The sequence below is a fragment of the Artemia sp. Qi Xiang Cuo genome, chromosome 16 (assembly GCF_049724085.1).
Source record: "Artemia sp. Qi Xiang Cuo chromosome 16, ASM4972408v1, whole genome shotgun sequence".
Taxonomy (NCBI): Eukaryota; Metazoa; Arthropoda; class Branchiopoda; order Anostraca; family Artemiidae; genus Artemia; species Artemia sp. Qi Xiang Cuo.
Genome location: NC_142809.1, coordinates 38,933,162 through 38,958,427, shown reverse-complemented (window position 1 = coordinate 38,958,427; position 25,266 = coordinate 38,933,162). Strand labels below are relative to the sequence as shown.

Here is a 25,266-nt window from a genome sequence, read left to right as displayed (position 1 = left end):
CGCGTTCGGGAGCAAAATTGACTCAGTCCCTAAAGCAAAACATGAAGAAAATGCACTAAAAAAAAAAAAAAAAAAAAAAAAAAAAAAAAATTGGTTTTGACATTAATTCATGAATCCTCTGGTGAAAAAGAATGTCCTTTTCGACTGACAAAAAGCAACCTTGAAATCTTTTTGAATATTCACTTACGAATTTGAGCAAGAGGAGGAGTTTAATTTTAATTTATCCTTTTCAATCCTTTTATTTAGTTTCGAGTCTACGCTCCCTCCGAAATGACGAGACGTATACAACTTACCCGAAAATTTCTAAAATTTTCGGCATGATTTGCTTATTTCTGGTTTCTTTAAAAAAAAAAAAAGAAAGAACACGGTAAGAATCAAAACTAGAAAGCTTTTGGATAAATAGAGGATAGATGCTTAGGACGATGTCTAGCCTAATCTGCTTTCCACAAAGTGGTTACTTTTATGAAATTTCTCATCAAATTTTGGTGTTGGGGTAGGGACTTCATTACTTTGCGTACTTTTCAACATTTTTTTTTCGAGCAACATGGGTTTAAATCCCTAGCCCCTGCCAGCTTTTGTTAACCCTTATTCTCAACTATAACACCTTATAAAGATAGATAACTATTTTAGGCCAAAACAATACAAAGCTTTTTGGAAGAAGCATTACATAGCTGAGAAGAAGCCAAGGAAACAAAAAGGCCAAGGAACAGAGGAAGGAGTCTATCTAAATAAGAGAGTATCTACCAGATTATCTTTTTATTTACATACAAAATAATGGTACGATCACTGAGACTGGTTTTGAAATAGGCATGACAGGTAGCTAAAACCCAGGAACATTATTTCAACTACAATTTATACCATTGATTTCTAAGGTCCTAAAATCTACATGGACAGGGGTTAAAGGCTTTTATTGAATTGGTTTTTAAAGTAAAAAAAAAAATCATTTCCATTTGTATCCCAGAGAGTGATTTTGATCAAACATTATTCGTTTCTATTCTTTGAGAGTATGAAAAATTGTCTTCATGCAAGTGGGTACGCAACAGTCATAGATAATAATACAAAAAAGCGACGCAGTTCGCACTTACTACTAAAGTGTTTCTGTGGCAATCTCGGCGAAGGACTCAGAACTAAATGATCCTTTCCATTAAATACGTCGAAAACCAATATTAGGTGGAATATTTTTTGAGGCAAGCTAACGTAGCCTTAGCTTTTACATGCTGCATTTTTAGATATAACAACATACTTTGGATTAAGTTTTGTGTTTTGGAGCAAAGTAAGACAGTATTAGCTTCTTCTTCTTCTTTAAAAAAAAAAAAAGCACCTGGAATCCTAAACGGGCTCCTTTCGGCTTCTAACTACACTTTTCTTCTTCTTCGTTAGAAATCACTTGGAATCCATCATTTGGTGTCTTTGTGGCTTCAAAGTTGGTGGATTCTCCTCCATGGCATTGAATTTATATTCTCCCAAGGGGGGGGGGGGGAACTAATTTGGCTTTTTCATAAGGGCCAAACAAGGGAAGCTCAGGGTCCTGCTACCATTTCCTCGCAATTTAAGAGTAAACTCGGCAGGTACCCCTACGGCTCTTACGACAGGACCCCCCTCTTCTGCTTGTCGACCCTTCTAGCTTGTACAGACGGTGCAAGTTTTTAAAATAATTTCTTACATGACACTGCTTTCCATTTACGAGGAATTAAACGAGAAAAACGGATTTAATTTAAATAAAGCAGTGACAAAGAATAAAAAAAAAACAATAGCACATTAATTAATAAAACAAATCTGAATATTTCACTACTTTATTTAAATTAAACCCGTTTTTTTCGTTCAATTTTTCGTGCAAGCTTTTTAAATAGTAGCATTTGTTGGTCGTCAGAAAATGGAGAATACAGTTGGCTATAAGTAGAAACAGCGTAGTTTGAGACCATTTTTTGAAGAGCATATCGTCATTCTTTTTGAAGAAAAAGTTGTTCTTGAGAAACACTATTTTAAACTTCTAAAGGTTAGTAATAATAGCATTTATCCGATGGCGAAGAAATAAACGAAACACCTTTGATGGCCGACAAAAGTTTGCTAGAACAGTTCAAGCTCCTTAGGCAACCTAAATAAATTTATCATTTCCTTTTGTATGAATTTGTCAAGAAGAAAAAACAAGAATGAAAGGTGATTCCACAGATACGCATTTAAATCAGCAAAAGTTAGGTACTAACAAGGATCTAGACTATAACTAGTAAATAATCAGGCGCGTCCTGAGGCTCATTTTATTGGGGGGTGATCTTCGTAAATTTTACCGAATCGCTACTTGATTTATGCCGAAGTTTCGGCAGAAATCAAGAATTTTCCTAAATTTCGGCCGATTTTGCAAAATTTATGCCGAAATTTTCGCCTTCGGAATTTTAGCGAATGCCAAAAAATTGGGGGGGGGGCCCCCAGGGGGGGGCAGTTTATTGACATAAACTGCGAAGGGGTTTTCAAAAACATCCATTTTACGTGAGATCTTTTTGAAATCAGCAAACCCGCTTTTCAAACTCAGATTGAAGTTGTATTAATGCACTGTTCATTTTAGTATTTTTCCAAAAAAAATTTATATCAGGTTCTTTTACTGCTTTCTTGCAATTTGGAAAATGATCGAGCTTTCTTTCATCCATATGCTTCATAAATAATGTTAGCTTTATTTCAAATGCCTTAACATCTGAATACATCAGCATTTAGATTAAATTTTTGCTTGTAAGCGTGCATCGAGTAGATTCAGTTGTGTAATCAAATCAGTTAAAAACCCATGATCTAAACCCACTGGCTGTTGTAAGGTTCGGGTATTACCTTCCCTTTCATCTCCATGAAGTTACAAGCTTATTTATTTGAATATGAAAATCATTGAAGTAATGACCTTCAGATTGGCCAGCTTACTTCAGAGCTATATATTAGGTCTTCATGTTCAGCTTCCACATCTTCAGAAAACTTCTTAGGCTGGCGGTGACTAAGTCCATTGTTTCTCATAAAATTAATAACAGATATAACGGTATCCGTTATTTCTCTCCATGATAAAACCTTGCAACACAATGCTTCTTCATAGACAATATAGTGAAATGTATACGGAACTTCAGATCCAGACTCTAGAAGTTTGCTGTTGGCTCTTCCAACAACACTTTTATTATGACCGCTAACGTTTTATCCGCCGTTCGTGGTGATGCTGATTAATTTATCGCAGCTCAGGCCGCATGAAACTAGAGCTTGTTCCAAGTGGTGAAATAAATCCTCCCCCTTTTTAGTTCCATTAAGACCGTGTATTTTAAATAACTCCTCATATACATGAAAGTTTTCATCAATCCTTCGTACAAATATTAGGAACTGTGCCGTATTCCACACGTCTGTACTTTCGTCCATCACAAAAGAAAAGTACACAAAAGACTCGCTTTATCCTTAAGTTGTTCATACAAGTTAGCACCCAAGTCTTCAGTGCAGCGGGTGAAGTTCTAGCAGAGAGATTAATGTTTTTAAATATTTTTCTATTCCAGACATACTTCCTCCGCAATAAGCTAAGACAAGTCAATACACTCTTTGACAAGTTCACTGTCGGTAAATGGGCGACCATGCTTTGCTTTTATTTTTGCTATTTTGTAACTTGCATGTAAATTTGATGTTCTTTTGTCCTTCACAACTTTAAAGATTTTCTGCTGGTTTTTGAGCGACAAGTTCTAGTTAATGATATTGTTTTTTCAATATTCCCCTCCAAAGCAATCAAATTTAGTTTTGTGCTCAGTATCGCTTCAAGTTATATTCCTTTATACTACAGAAATACTCTTTTGAGATATTCAACACAAAAATTTTCTTTCTTCAATAAAAAAAAAATATATATTTTTCCATGCTTCACTAAAAATCAGTCTTTCATCAACGATCTTTCTGTTTTTAGAAGCCGTCTTGGGTGTGCAAAAATAAGAATAAAGTATAGGTCTATGTGTATCTATTTTTTTTTACGGATCCTACCAGCCAGTTTATCCCTGTCTCTTTGGCATTGTTCCAGTTCTGAGCGATTGTCTTGTTGTTTGCTATAGCGAATTAGCTGATGCAGTCAAAGTCACATGCACTGGCAATTGTATTTACGAATAGGTGGGGTTTCAGCCGCAATTAGTCAAATTCAGGAGTATTTGCAGTTGCAATTAGTCACAAATTTAAACATTTAAAGGTAGTCACAACTTGAAAAGTCACAATAGCAGTAGTAGTAGTTTCACAAGTAGTGGTTGTAGTAGCCCTCAAAGGTTCAATTTATTGCTTTCAGCTGTCCGTCAGATATTGTCCACACGCCTTTTTGACAACCTTCATGCATTGAGTGTATTTTGATTTTGTTCAATATGCACTGCAATCTCCCCTAATAGTTTCACCTTAATGCCCTTAGCCATCCCAGATAAATTGCAGATAGGCCATTTTAACATCCATATTTAGTTATAAATCCCCCTCAACAGATCTTGAAGTTTCAACTTAATACCTTTATATGTTCCTAAGAATGTGCCCTTATGACAAACTTGGATGGACATAGCGTGTTTTGACTTAGTTCAACATCCCCAATAATATGCTCTGAAAATTCCAGCGTACCCCCTTTTTTCCTGAGATATTGCACATACACCCTTTTCACGACCTGGATGTATTGTCCCTTTTGATTTAGCTTTACTCCCCCTCTAGTTTCCCTGAAAATTGAAACTTACTACCTTATTTTGTTCCTGAGAGTTCGCATTTATGCTCCTTGGACAACCTGAATGTGATTAGGCCCTTTTGATGAAAATTACCCTTAGAAGAAACAAACATTACCCTCAATTTTGTAGATGGGTGTCATCTGGTACATACTGGGATATTTCCCCGTGTGTACCTTTTTTCCTGTCCCACTATATACCAGATGACACAAATCTACAGAATCCAGCGTTATTTTTTTTTTCTTTCGAATATTTTGGCACAAGATGAAAACATAACCTGACCAGGTAATTTGGCTTTCATTTCGTCCCACAAGCACTAAATTTTACTGAATTAAAAAACAATAAACAAAGAAAATCTAAAGGCAAAATGTTTCTTTGGGGGTAATTCCAAAACTTTGAGGTAGGTTTACTATATAAAAAAAAAAAAAAAAAAAAAAAAAAATTGTAACATACAAAAATAATTGCTCTGGGTGAATGAAAAACAAACTACTATGCTAGATGGTGTTTACGAATTTTTTTCGAGTATGCTACATGGCGCCCCCTTTCACTCCGTTGTGTATTGGTATGTAATGTGGTCGTCAGGTGCGGTTCGGCAACGATCTTGCGGGCCGCACCAAGACACCTCGCGGCCCGCATCCGGGCGGCAGGCCGGGTTGCCGACCCATGCTCTAAACTAACTACAATTTACAAACTAACTATAATCTATTTAGTATCTATACAAATGACTGAAAAACATAATCACCCGTGACGTCTTCAAGAAAAACTCGTCATCTGATCTGTGCTAATTTGAAGAGACATCCAAATTTTATCAATAAGCCCAAATATTTTTGAAAATAAACTTCTTATTACCAATTTTTTCAGTGTAATTTTAACATTTGTTTTCAACCCTAATAATTAAGCTTGTAATATCTTTGATCTCAGTACTGCCCCTATTTGTTGCGAGAGCGTTTCTTTTTTTTTATCAATTCAGCACATGGCTACCTATTTAGTTTCATTAATCTAACAAATCATTAGGCCAAGTTTTTTTTTTTAACTGTTGAGGTTTGTATTTGAAGCTTTAATTAGTTTTACCATGTTCTTTAATTACATAGCTGGGGTTATTAGTTATGCAATTTTTTTTACGCAAGCAATCACGAGGCCCTCAGTAAAATTCATTTAAATCTTTGTTAATTTTCCAATTTAGGAAACCTCTTGTTTACAAAGAAAAAAAAGTTGAAAACCTTTTTGATTTCAGCGGCGGCTTTGGTTTCACCTTATCTTCATAGACCACTTCAATCTCTGACTCATCAGAGCTCTCATCCAAGTCAGACTCGCTATGATTGTTGTCTTCTGAATCTGAACTATTGTCATCACTCTGAAACATATTATTCTGTTCTTCTTCCGAAGAGCTTTCGTCAGTTGCTCCAAAGTCATTCTTCCAGCTTCGGTCACTTTCACTCCCATCTGAATAATCAAAACCACCTCCTTGGCTAAAAAAAGAAACCATTTATCTATCACCTTATGACACGAAACATTAAACATCCCCGAATAAGATGGCAAATAATAGAGCGTCCCTTTTCCAAGTTGCTTTACTAGGGGTGGGCCGCCTACAAATTGATTTAGTTAAATAGAATAAGTTATCATACTTGTTAACACAAATTAATTCCAGCAAACATTGCTTGATTGAACTGGACAGCCATGATTAGCTTTCCAACTAAATAGTAACAACGAGCTTTTCCAGGGTGACATCCCCCCAACTAAACTTCTAAGGTCTTACAGGTCTAATAAAATACAAAACTTTTTCCTTTAGTTTTTTTTTCATTCAGTTCTGTTTCTCAATTATAAATACAAAAATTTCCAAATAAGCAACGTTGCTACTTCCAATGCTCGAAGACAATTGTATTAGGCACCACCAATTTATCATATAGTAATAATATATTTATTACTCATTAAAAAGTAACATCAAGTAAGCCGAGTACACAATCAGAGGCAACGCTATAGCGGTGCCTATAATAAAGGCCATACGGCTCTTATATTTTCCTATTTACTTATATTTTTTCCCCCCAGAGGCACTTCATATGGAAGGGGTCGTCACATAAGCTTCGGAGGGGGCTCATTCGATTGGAGATCGAGAGTTCTAGTGCCCTTTTTAAGAGTCAAAAGTGATCGGGGGGAACTGGCCCCCCCAAGCTCTTATTTCCCAAATGCATCCGATATAAATCATGAGATTGCAATTTTATTAAAAATAGTTAAAAGATTATATAACAAAATCTCCGGTGTCGACACAACCCCCCAGGGCCCAGGGGCAGGCGTTGTAATCTATGCCCTGGGGGCATATATGGTTCTTATGGAAGGAATGCTCGTATAAACTTCAGAGAGGGCTCATTTGATTGGAAATTGAAAGTTCTAGTTACTTTTTAAGAGTCGAAAGAGACCAGAGGGTAACCAGCCTACCCCCCCCTTTTCCCCAGAGTCATCCGATAAAAATTTTAAGATATCCATTTTGTTAAAAATAGCTTAAAGATCATATAACAAAAACTCCGGTGTCAACACAACCCGACAGGGCCCGGGGGCAGGCGTTGTGGTTATACCCTGGTGGCATATATGTTTTTATGGAAGGGATGCTCGTACAGACTTTATAGAGGGCTCATTTGATAGGAAATTGAAATTTCTAGTTCACTTTTTAAGAGTCAAGAGATCGGAGAGCAACTAGCCCCCCCACACGCTCTTTTTTCCAAACCCATCTGCTACAAATTTTGAAATAGCCATTTGTTAAAAAATAGTTAAAAAATTAGATAACAAAATTCCGGTGTCGACACAACCCCCAGGGCCCGGGGAGTAGGCGTTGTAAGTGTTGTGCTGGGTGTGTATATGGTTCTTATGAAAGAGATGCCCGTATAAACTTCAGAAAGGGCTCATTTGATTTGAAATTGAAAGTTCTAGTTCACTTTTAAGAGTCAAAAGATATCCGAGGGCAACTAAGCCTCCCTCCCACACATCTTTTTATCCCCGAATTCATTCGATGAAATTTTGAGATAGCCATTTCGTTAAAAACAGTTCCAAGGTCCGATAAGCAAAACTCCTTGTCGACGCAATCCCCCAGGGCCCGGGGGCCGGCATTGTACGTAACGCTCTGGGTGCATATATGGTTCTTATGGAAGGGATGCTTGTATAAACTTCGGAGAAAGCAAATTTGATTGGAAACAAAAATTTTTCGTTCACTTTTTAAGAGTCAAAAGAGATCGGAGGGCAACTAGCCCCCCCCCCCTATTTTACTATTTTACGTCCAAATTTACTCAAAACCATACAATAAGAACATTGAGACAGCCATTTTTCCAAAATGGTTCAAAGATCATATAACGAAAAGTCCGAGGTCGACACAATCCCTCAGAGTAGGCGTTATAAGTTGGGGGGGGGGGCATATATAGCTGTTATGGAAGGGATGCTCGTATAAACTTCAGGGAGGGCTCAATTGATCGGAAATTGAAAGTTCTAATTCAGTTTTTAAGAGTCAAAAGGGATCAGAGGGCAACTATTCCTCCCACGCCCCTTTTCCCCCAAATGCGGCTGATGAAAATCTTGACATAGCCATTATATTGAAAATAGTTAAAAGGTTAGATAAAAAAAACTCTGGTCTCAACACACCCCCCCTCGCCGTGGGGGCAGGCGCTGTAAGTTATAATCTTGGAGGATATATAGTTCGTACGGAAGGGATGCTCGTATGAACTTCAGAGAGGGCTGATTTGAATGGAAATTGAAAGTTCTGGTTCAAGCCTACGCCGTTTTTTCCGCAAACCCATCCGATACAAATTTTGAGACAGCCATTTTTTTTTAAATAGTTCAAAGGTCAGATAACGAAAATTCCGGTGTCGATACACCCCCCGGTGTCGATAAACCCCCCCCCCCCCAATGTCGATAGGAAATTGAACGTTCTCGTTCACTTTTTAAGAGTCAAAAGAGATCAGAGGGCAGCAAGCCCCCCACCTCTCTCCATCTCCCTAATTTCCGCAAACCCATCCGATAAGAACTTTGAGAGAGCCATTTTTTTCAAAATGGTTCTAAGATCATATAACGAAAACTCCGAGGTCGATATAATCCTTCAGGGCCCGGGATAGGCCTTGTAATTTATGCCTGGGGTAGGCGTTGTAAGTTATGCCCGGGGGCATATATAGCTGTTATGGAAGGGATGCTCGTATTAACTTCAGAGAGGGCTCATTTGATTGTAAATGAAAGTTCTAGTTCAGTTTTTAAGAGTCAAAAGAGTTCAGATGGCAACTATCCCCCCACGCCCCTTTACCGCCAAATGCATCCGATAAAATTTTTGAGATACTTTTTTTAAAAAATTGTTCAATGTTAAGAAAACAAAAACGCCGGTGTCGACACAACCCCCCAGGGCCCAGGGGCAGGCGTTACAAGTTATATCCTGGGGGCGTATATAGTTCTTATGGATGGGATGCTCGTATAAACTACAGAGAGGGCTCATTTGAATGGAAATTGAAAGTTCTAGAACAATTTTTAAGAATTAAAAGAAATCGGAGGGCAAATAGCCCCCCCCACGCCTTTTTCTCCAAACCCCTCTGATACAAATGTTGAGATGCCCATTTTTTAAAAACAGCTCAAAGGTCAGGTAACAAAAATTGCGGTGTCGACACGACCCGCCGGGGCCCGGGGGACAGACGTTGTTAGGTATGTTCTGGGGCCGTATATGGTTCTTATGAAAGGGATGCTCTTATAAACTTCGGAAAGGGCTCATTTGATTGGAAACTGAAAGTTCTAGTTCACTTTTTAAGCGTCAAAAGAGATCGGAGGGCAACTAGCCCCCCCTCCCGCCACACCCTATTTTCCTCAAACCCATCCGATAAGAACTTTGAGGTGACCATTTTTTTCGAAATGGTTCAAAGATCATACAACGAAAACTGCGGTGTCGACACAATCTTTCAGGGCCCGTGGTAGGCGTTTTAAGTTATGCCCGGGGGGCATATATAGCTGTTATGGAAGGGATGTTCGTATAAACTTCAGAGAGAGCTCATTTGATTGGAGAACAAAAGTTCTAGTTCAGTTTTAAAGAGTAAAAAGAGATCAGAGGGCAACTATCCCCCACGCCTCTTTTCTCCAAAATGCACCCGACAAAAATCTTGAGATAGACATTTTGTTAAAAATAGTTTTAAGTTTTTCAAAGAAAAGTAACCGCCATTTTAAACTTAAGATCAGCAGATACAAATAACTGTTAAAATTCAAACTCAAAACGATCAAAAATTCCTATTAAAGAATAAATAAAACCCAAAACAGACAGAAATTAAATAAACAATCATAGCAAAAAAAAACATACAAGTAATAACATAAATGAATAAATAAATCTTAAATCGAGTAATGTTTAAATTGAATATGAAAATCAAGCTTAAAACTAAAAAAAAAATTGCTATTGAAGTATAAATGAAACTCAAAACAAACAGAAATTAAATAAACAATCAATGCAAACAAACATATAATAGATATTAATGTAAATTAATAAATAAATCTTAAAACAAGTGAAACTTAAATTGAATTTGCAAATCAAGCTTGAAACGAACAAAAATCCCCACAAACAAGAATTTCGGTTCGCCTCCTTCTCTAACTGTAAAAGTCTAAAACCTACTGCGTCATTGGCGCTTTACTGAAAACTATATGTGTCTTGAACAGTCTTGGAAAGTATAAACAAAATCAAATTAAATATTTCATATATAATGATTTTAAATGTTGAAAGATCTATCAGTTAAAGTTCTTATTTTACTGTAATTTTATTTTTATTTTCATTGCTGTAAGAACTGGAAAAGAAAATATTTGTGATATAATTCGTTTTCAGTGACGCGTCAATGAGGCAGTAGGCTTTAGGAATTTACAGTTAAGGAGAGGGGCAGTATCCAAACTCTTGTTTGTAGTGAAACTATATTCGTCTTGAACAATTTTAGAAAGAACTAATAGACTAGACTGAATATTTGATGTATAATGGTATTAATTGCTGAATGCTCATCAGTCCAACATTTTGCTGTAATTTTAATGTTTATTTTCAATATTAAGTACAAAAGAAAATATTTGTAATACAATTCGTTTTCAGCAAAGCGCCAATAACGCAGAAGGTTTTAGGCTTTTACAGTGAGAGAAGGAGGCGATACCCAAACTCTAGTTCGTAGTGATCTTTGTTCGTTTCAAGCTTGATTTGCATATTCAATTAAGTTTCACTCGTTTTAAAATTTATTTATTCATTTACATTAGTATCTATTGTATGTTTCTTTGCATTGATTGTTTAATTAATTCCTGTTCGTTTTGAGTTTCATTTATACTTTAATAGTAAAATATTTTTTTTTTCGTTTTAAGCTTGATTTGCATATTCGATTTAAGCATTACTCGCTTTAAGATTTATTTATTCATTTATGTTATTACTTGTTGCAAGAGCGGATCCAGAGTTTTTTGCTCAGGGGGGGGGGAGGGGGGGTTACTAATTTTTGACTCGGTTTTCGACTAATTTTACTAATTTTTACTAAGATTTTACTAATTTTCGACTCGGTCAAAAATTTCGAGGGGGGGGGGGTTCAAACCAGGTAGCAACCTCCCCCTCCCCTTGGACACGGCCTTGACTTGTTGTATGTTTTATTGCTATGATTGTTTATCTAATTTCGGTTCGTTTTGGATTTCATTTAATCTTTAATAGTAATTTCTGGTCGTTTTGAGTTTGAATTTTAAAAGGTATTTCTATCTGCTGATCTTAAGTTTAAAATGTAATTTACTTTTCTTTGAAAAACTTCTTTTTCGTGGAAAGTTTCTTTTAATTAATAAAGAGATAGTACGACTCCTAAAAGGACAGAACAAAATATTGTATAAGGACAGAACTGCAAAGTGGATGAGACTTGTTGACGCGCAAGCGGATATTGACATTAACTTACACCAAAAAACTTTTAAAAAACACCAAAATTTGCTTCAATGCAATTTTGTTACGTTTTTACAAGTCAGACAAAAGTTTTGAAGGGGGGAGGGGAGGGGGTCAATCCCCCCTTGCAAGTGGACATTGACATGTAAGAATTAGTGCTCACCATACATGGATTTTTTAAGAGAGTATTACTTACTAAAGATAACCTTTTTTCCAACATTGAATTTATAATCTTATAAGAAAAGAATTGAAACAAATCCTTTTTAAGACCTAAAAACTTCATTCTATGTCGTTTTTCTTTGTTTTCAAAGAGTCCTTGGTTAAACCAGACAGGTATAACTATTTTTTAATTAAATGACTCCCCTCTAAACCTCGTCTCTTCCATTCATATTACCGCTGTTCAGAAAAATGAGCTGGCAAACTTGCTAAGTTGCCTAATAAAAGCTGAATTTTTATACTATGGGTAATTAGTGGCAAAACCACAGACATCACCATAGTTGATGCCTAAATTGTGATGAGGGATGGATTACTGCTCCTAAATTACATATCTGGTCAAATGTCGAGTAAGACATTCTGTCCCAATTACGCTTGTATTTAAACCTAACTTATTGCTCGTATATTAAGAATAACATGAGGATAAAATCCCTAGAACAGCTTTATGCCTTAGTTAATATTTCCACATATAAGTATTTTAATAATTTACTTTCCTCTTCTTTCAAAAATCATACACGAGGAGCATCGTGTATGATGCAAGTTATTACTTTATTAATTAAAAATAGTAAATTATTAATTTAAAAATTAATAATTTACTTCCCTTTTCTTTCAAAATACACACGAGGAGCATCGAATCTGGTATATCCATTCAGAAATACGACAAGAGTTTCTTTTGTAATTAGAAATTTTACCCCCCTGTGCATGAGATATAATACCGGTTGCAATGCGAAATGCAAGTCATCTGGTATCCTTCAAGGCCACAGTCAAAAGATTTTCCTTGCAAAACAATACTAATTATATGTGTGTTTTATGTAAATGGAATAAAGCCTTCTGAAAATTCATGACAGATAACCAGCGCAGAATGAGCACGGTGAGATTAAGGAGAAATATTCAACAGTGAGTAGCACGACATCGAGCTGTTCGCATACTATTATTAATAGAATATCATATTATCATTTTTATTATTAACTTCTTTAATTATTATTAGGTTTATTATTATTTATTTATTATTAATTTTTCACTTATAGTTACTATTTACAGATTATATTCATTATTGATAGAATATCTAGGGATTTTTACTCATGGTTTTCTGCCAGACCTTTGCCTAAAACTTGTCCTCATTGAATCTGGCACATACTCGATTTTAGTATTTTTACTTCTTTTTTTACCATTCAATGCTGTCCAGCTTTTAGCTTCTTTTGGTGTGACCCAAATCTGAAGTGTTCTTTCCTTTTTTGCAGATATAGCACATTATTAGCAGGATTAACAGTTGAAAATAATCCATCCCCTGAACATGAATCAGATCACTGGTAGGTTAAGCAGTTTTTACTAATCAAGTTCTGATTTAAAGTTCCCTGACACCTTTAAAAAAATAACAACTAAAGAAGTCAGTATTAAATGAACCAATTCTACTACGTTATAGGCATAATAATGTAGTATTACAGAGAAATGTGTATATTTGTATATTAAAGAGAAATGTGTATATTTGTATATTAAAGAGAAATGTGTATATTTGTATGGTCCAACGGGTTTAATGTATTAAAGATAATTTCTTAAACCACATTGGCCTGACATCACATAAAGAAAGAAAAACGAGCAAAAAAGGGGTTTTTATAGGCCAAATGAAAATACTGAAAAAACAAAGCGAATATTTCAAGAGGACAAACGCCTCTCTTCTTCAGCGCGAAACGAAATAATGTATCCAAGGAAAGTGCCAAAAAAAAAACAACAAAAAAAAACAAACGCGGAAAGTCAATGTGAAAAGAACCAAAAAAACCAAATAAAAAAAAACAAACAAAAACTTAAAAGATGAATAAAATTCAATAAAAGCCAAAAATTAAAATAATTAAAACCAAATACCTAACAACCATAAAAGCGAGTCATTCGCCTATATCCGCAATTTGCATAAACTCCAAAAAAGTATGATCTACCATCGACGGATGCTAGCAAACAACTGACAAAGAAAAGGAAACAATTCATTCACTCAAAAAACAAAACGAACTAGCAATTAAATAAGTTGTCGAACTATGTCATTTGATTTCGGATTTTAATTAATGCATTTCTTGCAGACACCCTTTTTTTCAGTATTTTCATTGAAATATTCGCTTTGTTTTTTCAGTATTTTCATTTGGCCTATAAAAACCCCATTTTTGCTCGTTTTTCTTTCTTTATGTTATTGTATTAAAATTTGGATTTTATTGTTCACTTATATAGTAGTTATGGTTTCCGCATTTTCCAGACACTTAAAAAAGTTATTCTTTATGTTGAAAGTTAAAAAGTCCTACCTCAACCGCATGCAAATTCACAGCAAATATTGTAATGCTCCTGGTAAAAAGGTTGAACACTTAGAATCAGCTTAGGGCTGATGTCCTTTGCATCAGCTTGGAAGGGTCCAATTAATTCCCAGATTAAGGAAATACCCCCCCGGTCCATACCGTAGCCCGGTATGAAGTCACCTTCCAAGAGAGTAAAACCAAAAATACCTAATCTCCAATTCATTGCAAACGGATAAGCATATACGATGTTTTATAAAATGCTTTCGTTTCTAATTTAAAGTTTGATTTCGAGTTTTTAAAGTTTTTTTTATACACCATTATGCCGGTTTTGTATTTTGCCCTATTTCTCTACGACATTTTTTGATTATTCTTCCACAATTTTGTGGTTTACCATTCTTCTTAGTTTAGTGTGTGTTTTACTTATTTAAATTAGACATTAGTATACATTGTGTGAATTTATACATTGAAGCGCTAATTTATGATTTTTTCGTTCAGTGATTGATAGTGTGGTGCGATGCACAAGTTCGACGACATACAGAATTTTTTTATGCTTGTGATAGACATAAAAAAAAAGAAGCTCAAAATGACTCAAATGACCTTAAAATAACCATTGAAAATGACTTCATGTATCATCAGCTTTGAAATGGTAAAATATGCTCTAAAAGTATTAAGCTACAGAAAATAAAACAAATTTTTGAACACTAAAAACAATTTTGTGATCAGAGTGAAAACAAGGAAGAGGAGAGGCATACGAAATCACTAAAACTCTAAAACGATTTTGTGATCAGAGTGCAAACAAGGAAGAGAAGAGGCACACGAAATCACTAAAAGGCTAAAACGATTTTGTGATCAGAGTGCAAACAAAGAAGAGAAAAGGCACACGAAATCTAGTAAACATAGCAACTATTTATTTTCCACATAATTCAACTGATGAAGACTCTATGAAAGCCAAGTTGTTTTCATTTTAATAAAAATATGGCAAACTAGTGGGATCTTAGCGCTTAAGTGAAGAATAATGAAGAAGTGATTTTTAGACTCTCAGAGACCAAAAAGTTTGCCTTAACCTTGTATTGTTTGTATCAAATAAATTACGTCTTTTCTTTTCCCGTGACAGAAATTTTATTTATAATCTATGATTTTCATTTTATTATGCTTTAGATTTATATTAAACTCGGAAGAAAAGCAACGTCTATCTTTCTTTGACACATATTCTATTCCTCACCTCAATCATCTCGTTTATTCCTTTTTTGTTTCATTGCAATAACAAAAATATTTCAGCCCTTGAGTTAGTGGATACTCATTGATGAGCAGTACTCAACAGCCTACTGAATATGGGCAGTTTCTCAATTACTTCTAACAGCATAAACTCTAATATATATGGTTCACCATTATGTTCGATTTTCATTTTTTTACACCACAAAAAACTTTTCATTTTTTACACCACAAAAAACATTTTTTTACACCACAAAAAACTTTTCATCAAACAAATTTTCATTTTTTTACACCACAAAAAACTTTTAATCAAACGATTTTCATTTTTTTACACCACATAACACCACAAAAAACTTTTCTTTTTTTGAAAAATCGTCCATAAAATCATTCAAATTCCAATAAATTACCTCTTGCTATTCCATTTGCAGGGATACATATAAAATACTCACCATCCATGACACTGACAACGTCTGAATGACCGAAAAATGAAATCAAAAATATTTCCTCCATGAAATTGAAAGCCACTATCACTTTCATATTCTTCAGGAGAATCTCCAAACTCTTGAAAGTTCCAGCTTCCGAAGCCTCCAAATCCTGACGGATTTGGTTCATAGTCTTTTCTTTTTACAGGGTCTATCAGGATGCTATAAGCATTCTGTATTTCCTGAAACTAAAAAAAGAGAAAAAAAGTATGAAAATTTCAATTTCTATAAGTAGGCTACATAATTAAAAAAAAATGACAGAAACGACAAAAAGAAATAAAAAAAAAGACACACAACAAAAAAACAATCGTTTGCCTGTTAGGTATCCGATTGTTGTAACATTGCAAATGTTGCACCTTTGATATATTTTTCATCACCAGTGGGGAGTGAAGGAAATGTATATTATCTTTTAATGTATACTACTACTGCTACTAAAAACTCACCGCAGCACCAAGCCGCCTGAGGCCAAGACAGCTACACACGCTCCTCTTCCATCCCAATCTATTCTGTATCTTTTAAAATCGACAAGCAAACAAGGGGGTATGGAAGGGCCATCAGATTTGCACCCCTAACATCTCCGTATTTTTACAACTATTCCTACAATCTTTTATATTATCAGTTTGATTCATTGATTTTTGACATTTTCTCTTGGGTGGCATTTTTGTAACTTTCCCATTAAAAAAACTTTTATTTCGTCAGCTTCAAAACATTTATAAATTGTTTGAAGTAAATCTTCTGTAGATCATGTAATTTGTACCTCAATTCTTACAATCTCGTAAAACTAGATGATTTGAGACAATCCAAAATATCACACTTATTCTATCAGGCTAAAATTTGTGAGAATTACAGGCACTGAAGTCCTCTGATTCCTTTTATGAAACAAAATACATTTTAAATATTTTCTCTTTTTTTTTAACTTTAATAAATCCAAAATTATTAAGATTTTCAAGAAAGAATATCAGTATACATATTAAACTATCAACCCACGGGAATCTAATCCAAATCAATCCACGGAGAAAACGGAATCAAATGGGGAAGTAAAACTCTCCTAGATTTAGAATATGCTGATGATTTAAGCATCCTAGATGAAAAGCAAAATGAACGAATTTTTAGAGGTTTTGCGGGTTCAGGGTACAAGAATAGGTTTAAAATTAATGTTAAGAAGTCGTCAAGACTGATAATAAGTGATGGTGAAGAGATGATGTTGGGTAACGAGACGATCGGTAAAGTGGGCATCTTCGCTTATTACTTCCCCATTCCCTTTATATCTTCCCTTATTCCCAGTATTACTAATAATGACGGTGGGTGAAGCAAAAATGTTGAAAGTAGAATAGCAAAGGCCCAGAGTGTTTTTTCACATTTGAAAAAAGTTTGGAAGTGTGAAGAATAAGTCCGCAGACCAAGATTATAATGTTGGAAGCTACAGTGCTGACGACAGTGGTCAGGTATGGTTGTGAAGGCTGGGCGCTCTGAAAGACGGAAGAGGATTTGTTGAAAGTTTTCCAGAGAGATTGCTTATGGATTGTTTTGCGCACCTGACCGACTGAATGTATCTTCAATAGTAGTCTGTACGAAAAATGTGGTTCAATCGCGCTTCCTAGGGCTATAATGACAGAAAGGATGAGATCAAATTTCAAGTTTCCTGAAATATAAGATTTTGTGTTCTAACATCATTGATTCCTTCTCAAATATATTTGAGAATTTATGGTGTAGGCTATTAGTTCCAACTTACTTTTTCTTTTCCTGCTGGATTCTTGTCCGGGTGGTGAATCAGAGCCAATTTCCTATAAGCAGTCTTAATTTCAGTCATTGAGGCACCCTTTTGTAGGCCAAGAATGTTCCATGGCGTGGCCATAATTAAAACAAATTCTATATATCATCAACTTCAGCCTGAAATATAATAACCTATCCTTATAAAAAAAAAAAAAAAAAAAAAAAAAAAAAAAACACGCATAGCACGTTTTGGGAACTTCCTCCTTTTTTGCAGTTCAAATAAAAAGCATCTTTTCTCAGGGAAGAATGAAGTTTCGAGCTTAAAGCGGATATAAATTACTCTAAATATGGCGGGCACTCCTTTCACTCCCCTGCTATCCAGGCTACAGTTTAACTTGAGCTCTACTGAAAGCTCGCTGATAAGTAATTGCAAGCGTTTAATCGCTTGATTAGTAATTGAAAAAGTTTTATCTCCCACTTGTCTTTCAAAACAAGAAAATTTTCCTGTTTTCGCACTAACTGAAAACGCCATAACACATAGATACATAACAAAACAAAATTTCTAGAAACACAATAAAAGAAAATACATGTTTGGATATTGTGATTTGTCATTAAAGTGCAACTTAAATTTTTATCATAAACCAGTGGATTGTTGGGAAACTTCCAAAACACTATATGATCAGTTTTTATGCTGGATATGGCAGACAAAACCACAATACTCATAAACTGGAGAAAAGCATTAGGTATATAGAGAATATAAATACGGATGTTTGTATTCGTCCTAATTTGCTTTGTGCAACTTCTGTTGCTGAAAATCCCATTCTCACCTGCTTTGGATGCCCTACTATTAAAATCAAAACAAAATATTTGGCCAATTCCAAAATTCTTTTTTTTCACCAAGATCGTTAATTTGCACTAATGGAAAAAAGAATCCCTGGCTCTCCTTTTGAAGAAAAATGAGGAATTTTATATTTTCATTGATAGAAGGCTGAAACTTCTTTGCTATAGATCTTAGATATGTTGAATTTGATGATGCAAACTTCAACAAGATCCTGTTCCTTCTTGGGGGTACACATTTTCTTGTGACAACAACTTTCATAAGGTAACACAAAATTTTACACGTTTCGTATATTTCAAATCAGTATTCAAATTGGATTCTTTGATTTATATAGTTTTCAAAATTTCAATTTAGAGTTGGTGTTACTGTTGGCAAGGGTTGTTCATTACCAGAAGTAGTGTGAAAACACTCCTTTACTGGTTTTTCATTTGTTCACATGTTGCTTGATGCATCATGTCTTGATGAAGCAGCAAGAATTGATTTAGTTTCACTGGAGCAAAGCAGACTGAAGCTGAATATGTATCTGAAAAAAAAAAAAATACCAGTATATTCATAAACACCATATTATACTTCCCTCAGATTTTACCCCCAAACAACCTCCAAGGGTTGTCATGTGGCCAGTCCCACAGCTGACATATATAACCGCGAAATATATGCGGTATGAAAGAATGTTTGTTTCGAGTTTTGTGCAAGAGTACAATTTTACTCTTTAATAAATTATGTATTTATCTTTTTGACCTATATGTTATATTGACTGATGATATGTATTTGAGATGCATCCCATAATCTGGCAATGGCCATGAAAGGTTTTTTTTAAGAAGAAAATGATTCGATTGATTTGGTTGATAGTGAGAAAGGTCCCTTTAACTTGTTCACAACGAAAACGTAATATTAGTCTTTTTTCTCTATTCGGTTATGCTGCATTTCTCTATGCTGCTGACCTGTATAAGGTGTAAAATTGACCCTACTTGATAAATTTCAAAAAATAAACTTACAATATCCAGGTTATATCGAGCCTCTGTATCCTTGGATTCAATCCTACTTTGATACGTCTCCTAAATTAGCTCATTGGCTGCAGCATTCCTCTTCATGTTGTTCTTTTTTCTTCCCAAGTATGCCCTATTCTAAATTCTCCTCAAAACTCCAATTAGAATTCTATGCCAGCTACTATGTTCCTTTTATTCATAACTAGTTTTTTCCCCAAAATTGATTTGATCAATATAACGCACCTTTAATTTTTCGAATTTTTCTTCTTAGTAGATTCCCATGTCCCTTCCATTTCACTTTTCTTATCTATTTTTCTTTTCCTTGTTACACTCTTTTGCTTGGTTTACTTATTCTCACTTTCTTCTTTTAGCTCTGTTCTAATAATTTTTTTTTCTGCTTCTGTTATATTACACTTTTAAATCTCTGCAAACATTGACTTCCAAAGTTATCTTTGTAGCATTGCTATTATTTATAGTAAAGCTTAAATAAGTAAATGCCCAATAAAAATGTATAATTTTAAAACAAAATAATCTTATTAAACAAAACTAAAAACATTGTGTATATTTGATTGAACAAGTACCGTACTTATCACTTATGTAGCCATACTAGCTTGCCCAGAGCTTGTTTATCAACTTCAACCTTACATTATCTTTAAGCTGCATTAGCATACCATCCTGTGAACGACACACTAACTCTTGTGATTAATTTTATTGTTGATCATGCAAATAATCATTTTTATTCGGTTCTTCATATACATAGCTACCACACAGGCTACAGGAATGAAAGTTTCACACACAAGCCTTTCAGATGTCAATATGACATTCTTACTCTGCTTAATTTAGTCCATTCATTACTTTGCACATTATGCTCTTGGCTGGCTGAAAATGAGCATAATGTAGATAGAAACCTCTATGACCTTATATTTACATTAAACTAAATGACCGTCCCGTGTAAGATGACTGAAAAAATAATGCTTATTTGGCATTAATTTGGTTCAAAGAACTTTCAATAGAATTGATAAATAACACTTATTTTTCCTTTGGCTGAATGGGACGACAGTCCCAGTCGTATTTCCACAGCTTGTTGCTCCATTCTTTGTCAAGTCCGGTCTTGAAGGACGCAGTTGTGGGTGCAGTCACCGTTTCGTCTTGATGGATGTTCCAGTCATTAATGGCACGTTCAGCAAAATAGTTTGCCGTATTTGTGTCTTCACAGTATGTTTAGAAAGATTTTGCGAATGACCTCTTGTATGGTGCTGACTTGCATGTTTTTTGAAGAGAGTATTATTTGTTTGGCTATTATGTTTGTAGGTCAGCATCATGTCACCACGCCGGCATCTGAAGACGAGTGCTGGGAGATGTAGGTGCTCCAGCCTCTTATTGAATGGCTTGTTTTGCAGACCATTTATGTATCTTGTGGCACGCCTTTGAACACCTTCGACTAGGCTAGTATCATTCTTATAGGAGGGTGAGGCAAGGCACGTCCCAAAATCCAGAATGGGCCTGAAAACGGCCTTATACAGCCTCAGGAAGACAGACTGAGAGCAACTGGTGACCATCCGTTTGAGCAAATCAAGATTAATTTGCTGTTGAAACTGCTGATAGCCAGTGTTCATGGAATTTAAACTGGTCATCAACTATAACACCCAAATCTCTTTCATCATGGTTAGTCTGTAGCTGGATGCAAGACTGTCACCCTTTGTAAAGTATGATGTATTTATGGCATAGGTTGTTGTTACCAAAATGGAGGGTGCTGCACTTTGCAATGTGAAACTCCAACAGCCAATCCTTTGCCCAGGTTTGGAGATGAGACTGATTTTCAGGATATGATACTGTAGGCTTTGTTGGTCTGCTGGTTCGAAGAGCTTGGAATTATCAGCGTAGAGTGTGATGTTATTGGTAACTTCCTTTGTCATATCATTGATGTAAATCAGAAAGACGGTAGGGGCCCAAAACCGTACCCTGCGGGACTCCACTGATGGCTTCACACGGTAGCAAGAAGACTTTTTCATTGTTATTTGTAAAAATTTGGAACTGTTGCTTCCAATCTGTCAAGAAACTCATAACCCATTCGACCACAATAGTATGGGTGCCAACAGCTGATAACTTTGCCTTAAGACATTTGTGTGGTACCTTGTCAAACACTTTGACAGGATCAATTAATATCAAATCTACTGGTATTCCCTTGTCCAGGAGGTCAGTAATGATATTATGTGCCTCGAGAAAGTTAGTCTCTACTGATTTACCCGGGAGAAATCTGTGCTGGTCCGGGACAGAACGCTGTTGGACAGGAGATATGAGAGGATTTCTGCATTGACTATACTCTCCAGGATTTCGGCTACAGCTGAAGTCAAGCTGATGGGTCACTAATTTTCTGTCTTTGTCCTTTCACATTTTTTTAAATATTGGGGTGATATGCGCGTTCTTCCAGTCTGCAGGTACCGTCTTTGATTCAATGGACTTCTGGAATATTACACAGAGTGGTGAACAGATTTCATAAACATAGAGTCCACTTTATATATTCCCATTATATTTTATAACAGTACTACTCTTTTCTTTGCTCAACAGCAGTATGGTATTCTGCATTGTAAAATGTTGGCCTATGCTGTTTTCTATAGTAAAGTACAAAGGGAATATAAAAATTGGGCTATATATTTACCGATCAGGAGGAGGGGAGTCAGGATAATGTGAAGCAATATGCTTTTAGGAATGAGAAAAGTTGGTATTTATATCTGTCTTATAGTAGTTTCAAGAACTCTAGTGTTTTCTTCAAATTTTCTTTATAGCCTACCATAATTATTGCTTAATTTGGTGCATGCTTCTTTTAGATGGTAGGAGCTGGGAGGGTAAGGTACCCCTAGAGAATCATGGCTCTTCAGAAAAAAATACACAATATTAGCAGCTGTATACATGAATCCATTAATGACACAAGGACAAGTTGAACACATTACTTGATGCCTTTTTTTATGCTCTAACTAAAAATAATAATTATTTCACTTGTAAACGGAACAAAACCTTTACTTTATACTATGCGGCATGTTGTTTATAAGCCACATTATAATATTTACTTTCATTGCTATTTGTATTCATAAGTTATTTTCAAATAATATTTAATATCCAACAGATCTGAAATTCTTTTAGTCAGATACGGATGTAATTGTTTTGACAGGCCAAACAGCCTGTTTACAGAGGAAACAAAGCATCAATAAATGTCACACAAAAACACAACAAAGAGAAAAATCTAAAAAAAAACAAACAAACGAGACTGTGGCCAGTGGAGAGAAAAGAAAACACAAATGCAAAACAACGCGGATATTTCGCCTGTATCCAAACAAGGCGTCTTCAGCACGAAAGAAACACAAGAACAACAGGATAACAAAAAAAAAAAAAGATAAAACTAAAAACCAATAAAACCACCACCAAAAAAAAAAAAAAAAAAAAAAAATGTACAATTGGCGCAAAATGAAACACGTTGGGAAAAGATGCTATTATAGATTTACTTCAGTGAGGACACCAGAGTAACTGAGGAAAAATAAAAAAACTTAAAGTACTTTAATTATTCTGTTGCGAAATAATCGTTTTGTTAGCTATTACTGAAGCAAATCGTTTTGGTCTAGCAGGTAAAATAGTCCCCTGGTGATTATTTAAAATCTTAACTCCCTTATTGACTGTTCATTCACTCTTTAGAAGGTTATCATAAATTGGGTCAATATTTAAATTATCTGTGTCCCTTTTTATTGAAAGGTTAGCACATATAAGTTTTTTAATTTCTATGGCTTTATTTACCGATTGAGTGTAACCTTAATGATTTAAAATAGCTAAGGCTTCATCAAATTTTAACAAAATGATCTGGTTGAAACCAAATATGCTCTGCTAAAGCTGAAATAAAAGTTTCTGGAGGCTTGCTTGATTGTAGGGTTTTTTCTATTGAGTTTCGGTGTTCAATAAACCTTTCAACAAATTGTTGGTGTGTCCTACCAATATAGAACTTCCCACAAGAACACGGAATTTTATACACCCCACTTACTAAATTCCCCGGGTTAAATCCTTACCAGAACTGAAAAAATACCCATGTGCCTCAACGATTGGAAACATGTATCAAAACCAAATTTACGTAAAACCTGTGAAAGTCTCTCACCCAAACCAGGTACATACGGTAATGAAATGAAGCTTTTTGATACATCATGTTTAACCCGTCTATTTTCAATTATTTTATCAATGAACTTAATTGGATAACTATTACAAAACAAAATATCCCTCAAGTATAACAATTCCGAATCGAGAAATTCCTGGGAACAAATTCTAAAGGCTCTATCCACTAGTGAAATTACAACCCCCCTTTTCACCGACATAGGGTGGCAAGAATGAAAATTTAAATACTTATCATTGTGCGTTGGTTTTCTGTAAATCGAGAAAAGTAAATGGAGTTCCCTTTTGATTAATAAAATATCCCGAAAAGCTAATTTATTATTTTCTTCAAATTTAACTATAAATTTAATATTATTATAAAAACCATTTAAATTTTTACAAAATAGGTCTAAGGAGACCAATTCATATTTCCAAAAGCACTCCAACTCATCCATGATCCCACCCCAGAAGCAAAGGGAGACTACAAATATATGTTTACTAGAGGTTTCAATGGCATCTATGAAAAGATTTATCAATAAAACAGAAAGAGAAGTCCCCATAGGTAACCCAAAATGTGTCTATGAAACCCATCGAACACCAAAATAAAAAGAAAATTCATTTACTAGAATAATTAGTCTCACAATGACTTCAGTATCCAAACTGGCTAAAGTTACATCTTGTATTAAATCAAAGTGTTTTTCTAATTTACTTTTTAAAATGTTAAAATCACCAGGGGACTTTACCTGCTAGACCAAAACGATTTGCTTCAGTAATAGCTAACAAAAGGATTATTTCGCAACAGAATAATTAAAGTAATTTACAGTTTTTTTATTTTACCTCAGTTACTCTGGTGTCCTCACTGAAGTAACTCTAAAATAGCATATTTTCCCTACGTGGATCAGTTTGCGCCAATTGTGCATTTTTTTTTTGGTGGTGTTTTTATTTCTTTTTAGTTTTATCTTGGTTTTTTTTTTATCCTGTTGTCGTTGTGTTTCTTCGTGTTGAAGAAGCCTTTTCTGGATACATGCGAAATATCCGCGTTGTTTTAAATTTGTGTTTTCTTTTCTCTCCACTGGCCACAGTCTCGTTTTTTTTTTTTTTTTAGATTTTTCTCTTTGTTTTTTTTTTTTTTTGTAATGGCTGGCCAGTTCGGCTTAAGATATTTAATTCGTCAATTGTACGGGCAACAATTAGCCGCTTCTATCAATTATTTTTTTTTTTTGGTTAAAATACATGCTAATTTGTCAAATCAATAAATTTTCTTATAAGATTGCAAGAAGGAATCAGTGATTCCAAAATCTTTTAAAATGTATACCTATTTTGGCATTCAAAATGAAACAAAATTAAAAAAACAAATTAATCCTAATGGGTTTAAACCACGTAATTTAACAACAAAAACAGAGGCGTTTTCAACAGTATAAGGACTTAAATTCTGTTGAAACCCTTTTAAGAAATAACCTTCCATCTGACATTTTTATGCGAATTAAAGAAATGGCCATTAGATCTTTTCGCCATGATTTTCATTTGTCGAAGGTTCGTTTGATTGACAAGTTTAATAAACTTTTGTTTGAGAAGTTCCAAGATTTAGATGTTTTTTATCCTCGTCATTGTCTGGGTCCAGCAACTAAGAATTTGTCTTCTAGCCCTCTTAATAGTCAACAGAAATCCGTTTTGTAGAAGAGTTCTAAGTTCTGTTTCCTATCAACAATCCACTATTCAGAAATAATTTTAAAGGTGGAGTCAAAAATAATGTCTTCTATAGATAAGGCTAATACTCCTCAAGAACTTAGATCCAAGATCCTAAGAAAACTAAACACATTTAATATGAGCTTAATTGGTAAAGACATTTCACAAAA

At 34.8% G+C, this 25,266-nt stretch overlaps 1 protein-coding gene across 4 annotated transcripts in view; it reads right to left on the bottom strand.

Moving 5' to 3' along the window:
- Window positions 1-25,266, bottom strand: part of LOC148942885 (uncharacterized) — a 50,356-nt gene that overhangs the window by 10,008 nt on the left and 15,082 nt on the right. The window contains exons 2-5 of one of the 4 annotated variants that reach the window (XM_089102127.1): window positions 18,686-18,819; window positions 17,478-17,635; window positions 15,713-15,933; window positions 5,900-6,148 (exon numbers count right to left, since the gene is read on the bottom strand). In XM_089102127.1, the coding sequence (XP_088958253.1) occupies window positions 5,900-6,148; window positions 15,713-15,933; window positions 17,478-17,600 (593 nt within the window). In that variant the 5' untranslated portion in view covers window positions 17,601-17,635; window positions 18,686-18,819. Of the gene's footprint in view, window positions 1-5,899; window positions 6,149-15,712; window positions 15,934-17,477; window positions 17,636-18,285; window positions 18,662-18,685; window positions 18,820-24,033; window positions 24,051-25,266 lie in introns of those variants that run through there. The other 3 variants (XM_089102129.1, XM_089102128.1, XM_089102126.1) reach the window with 3 other exon arrangements.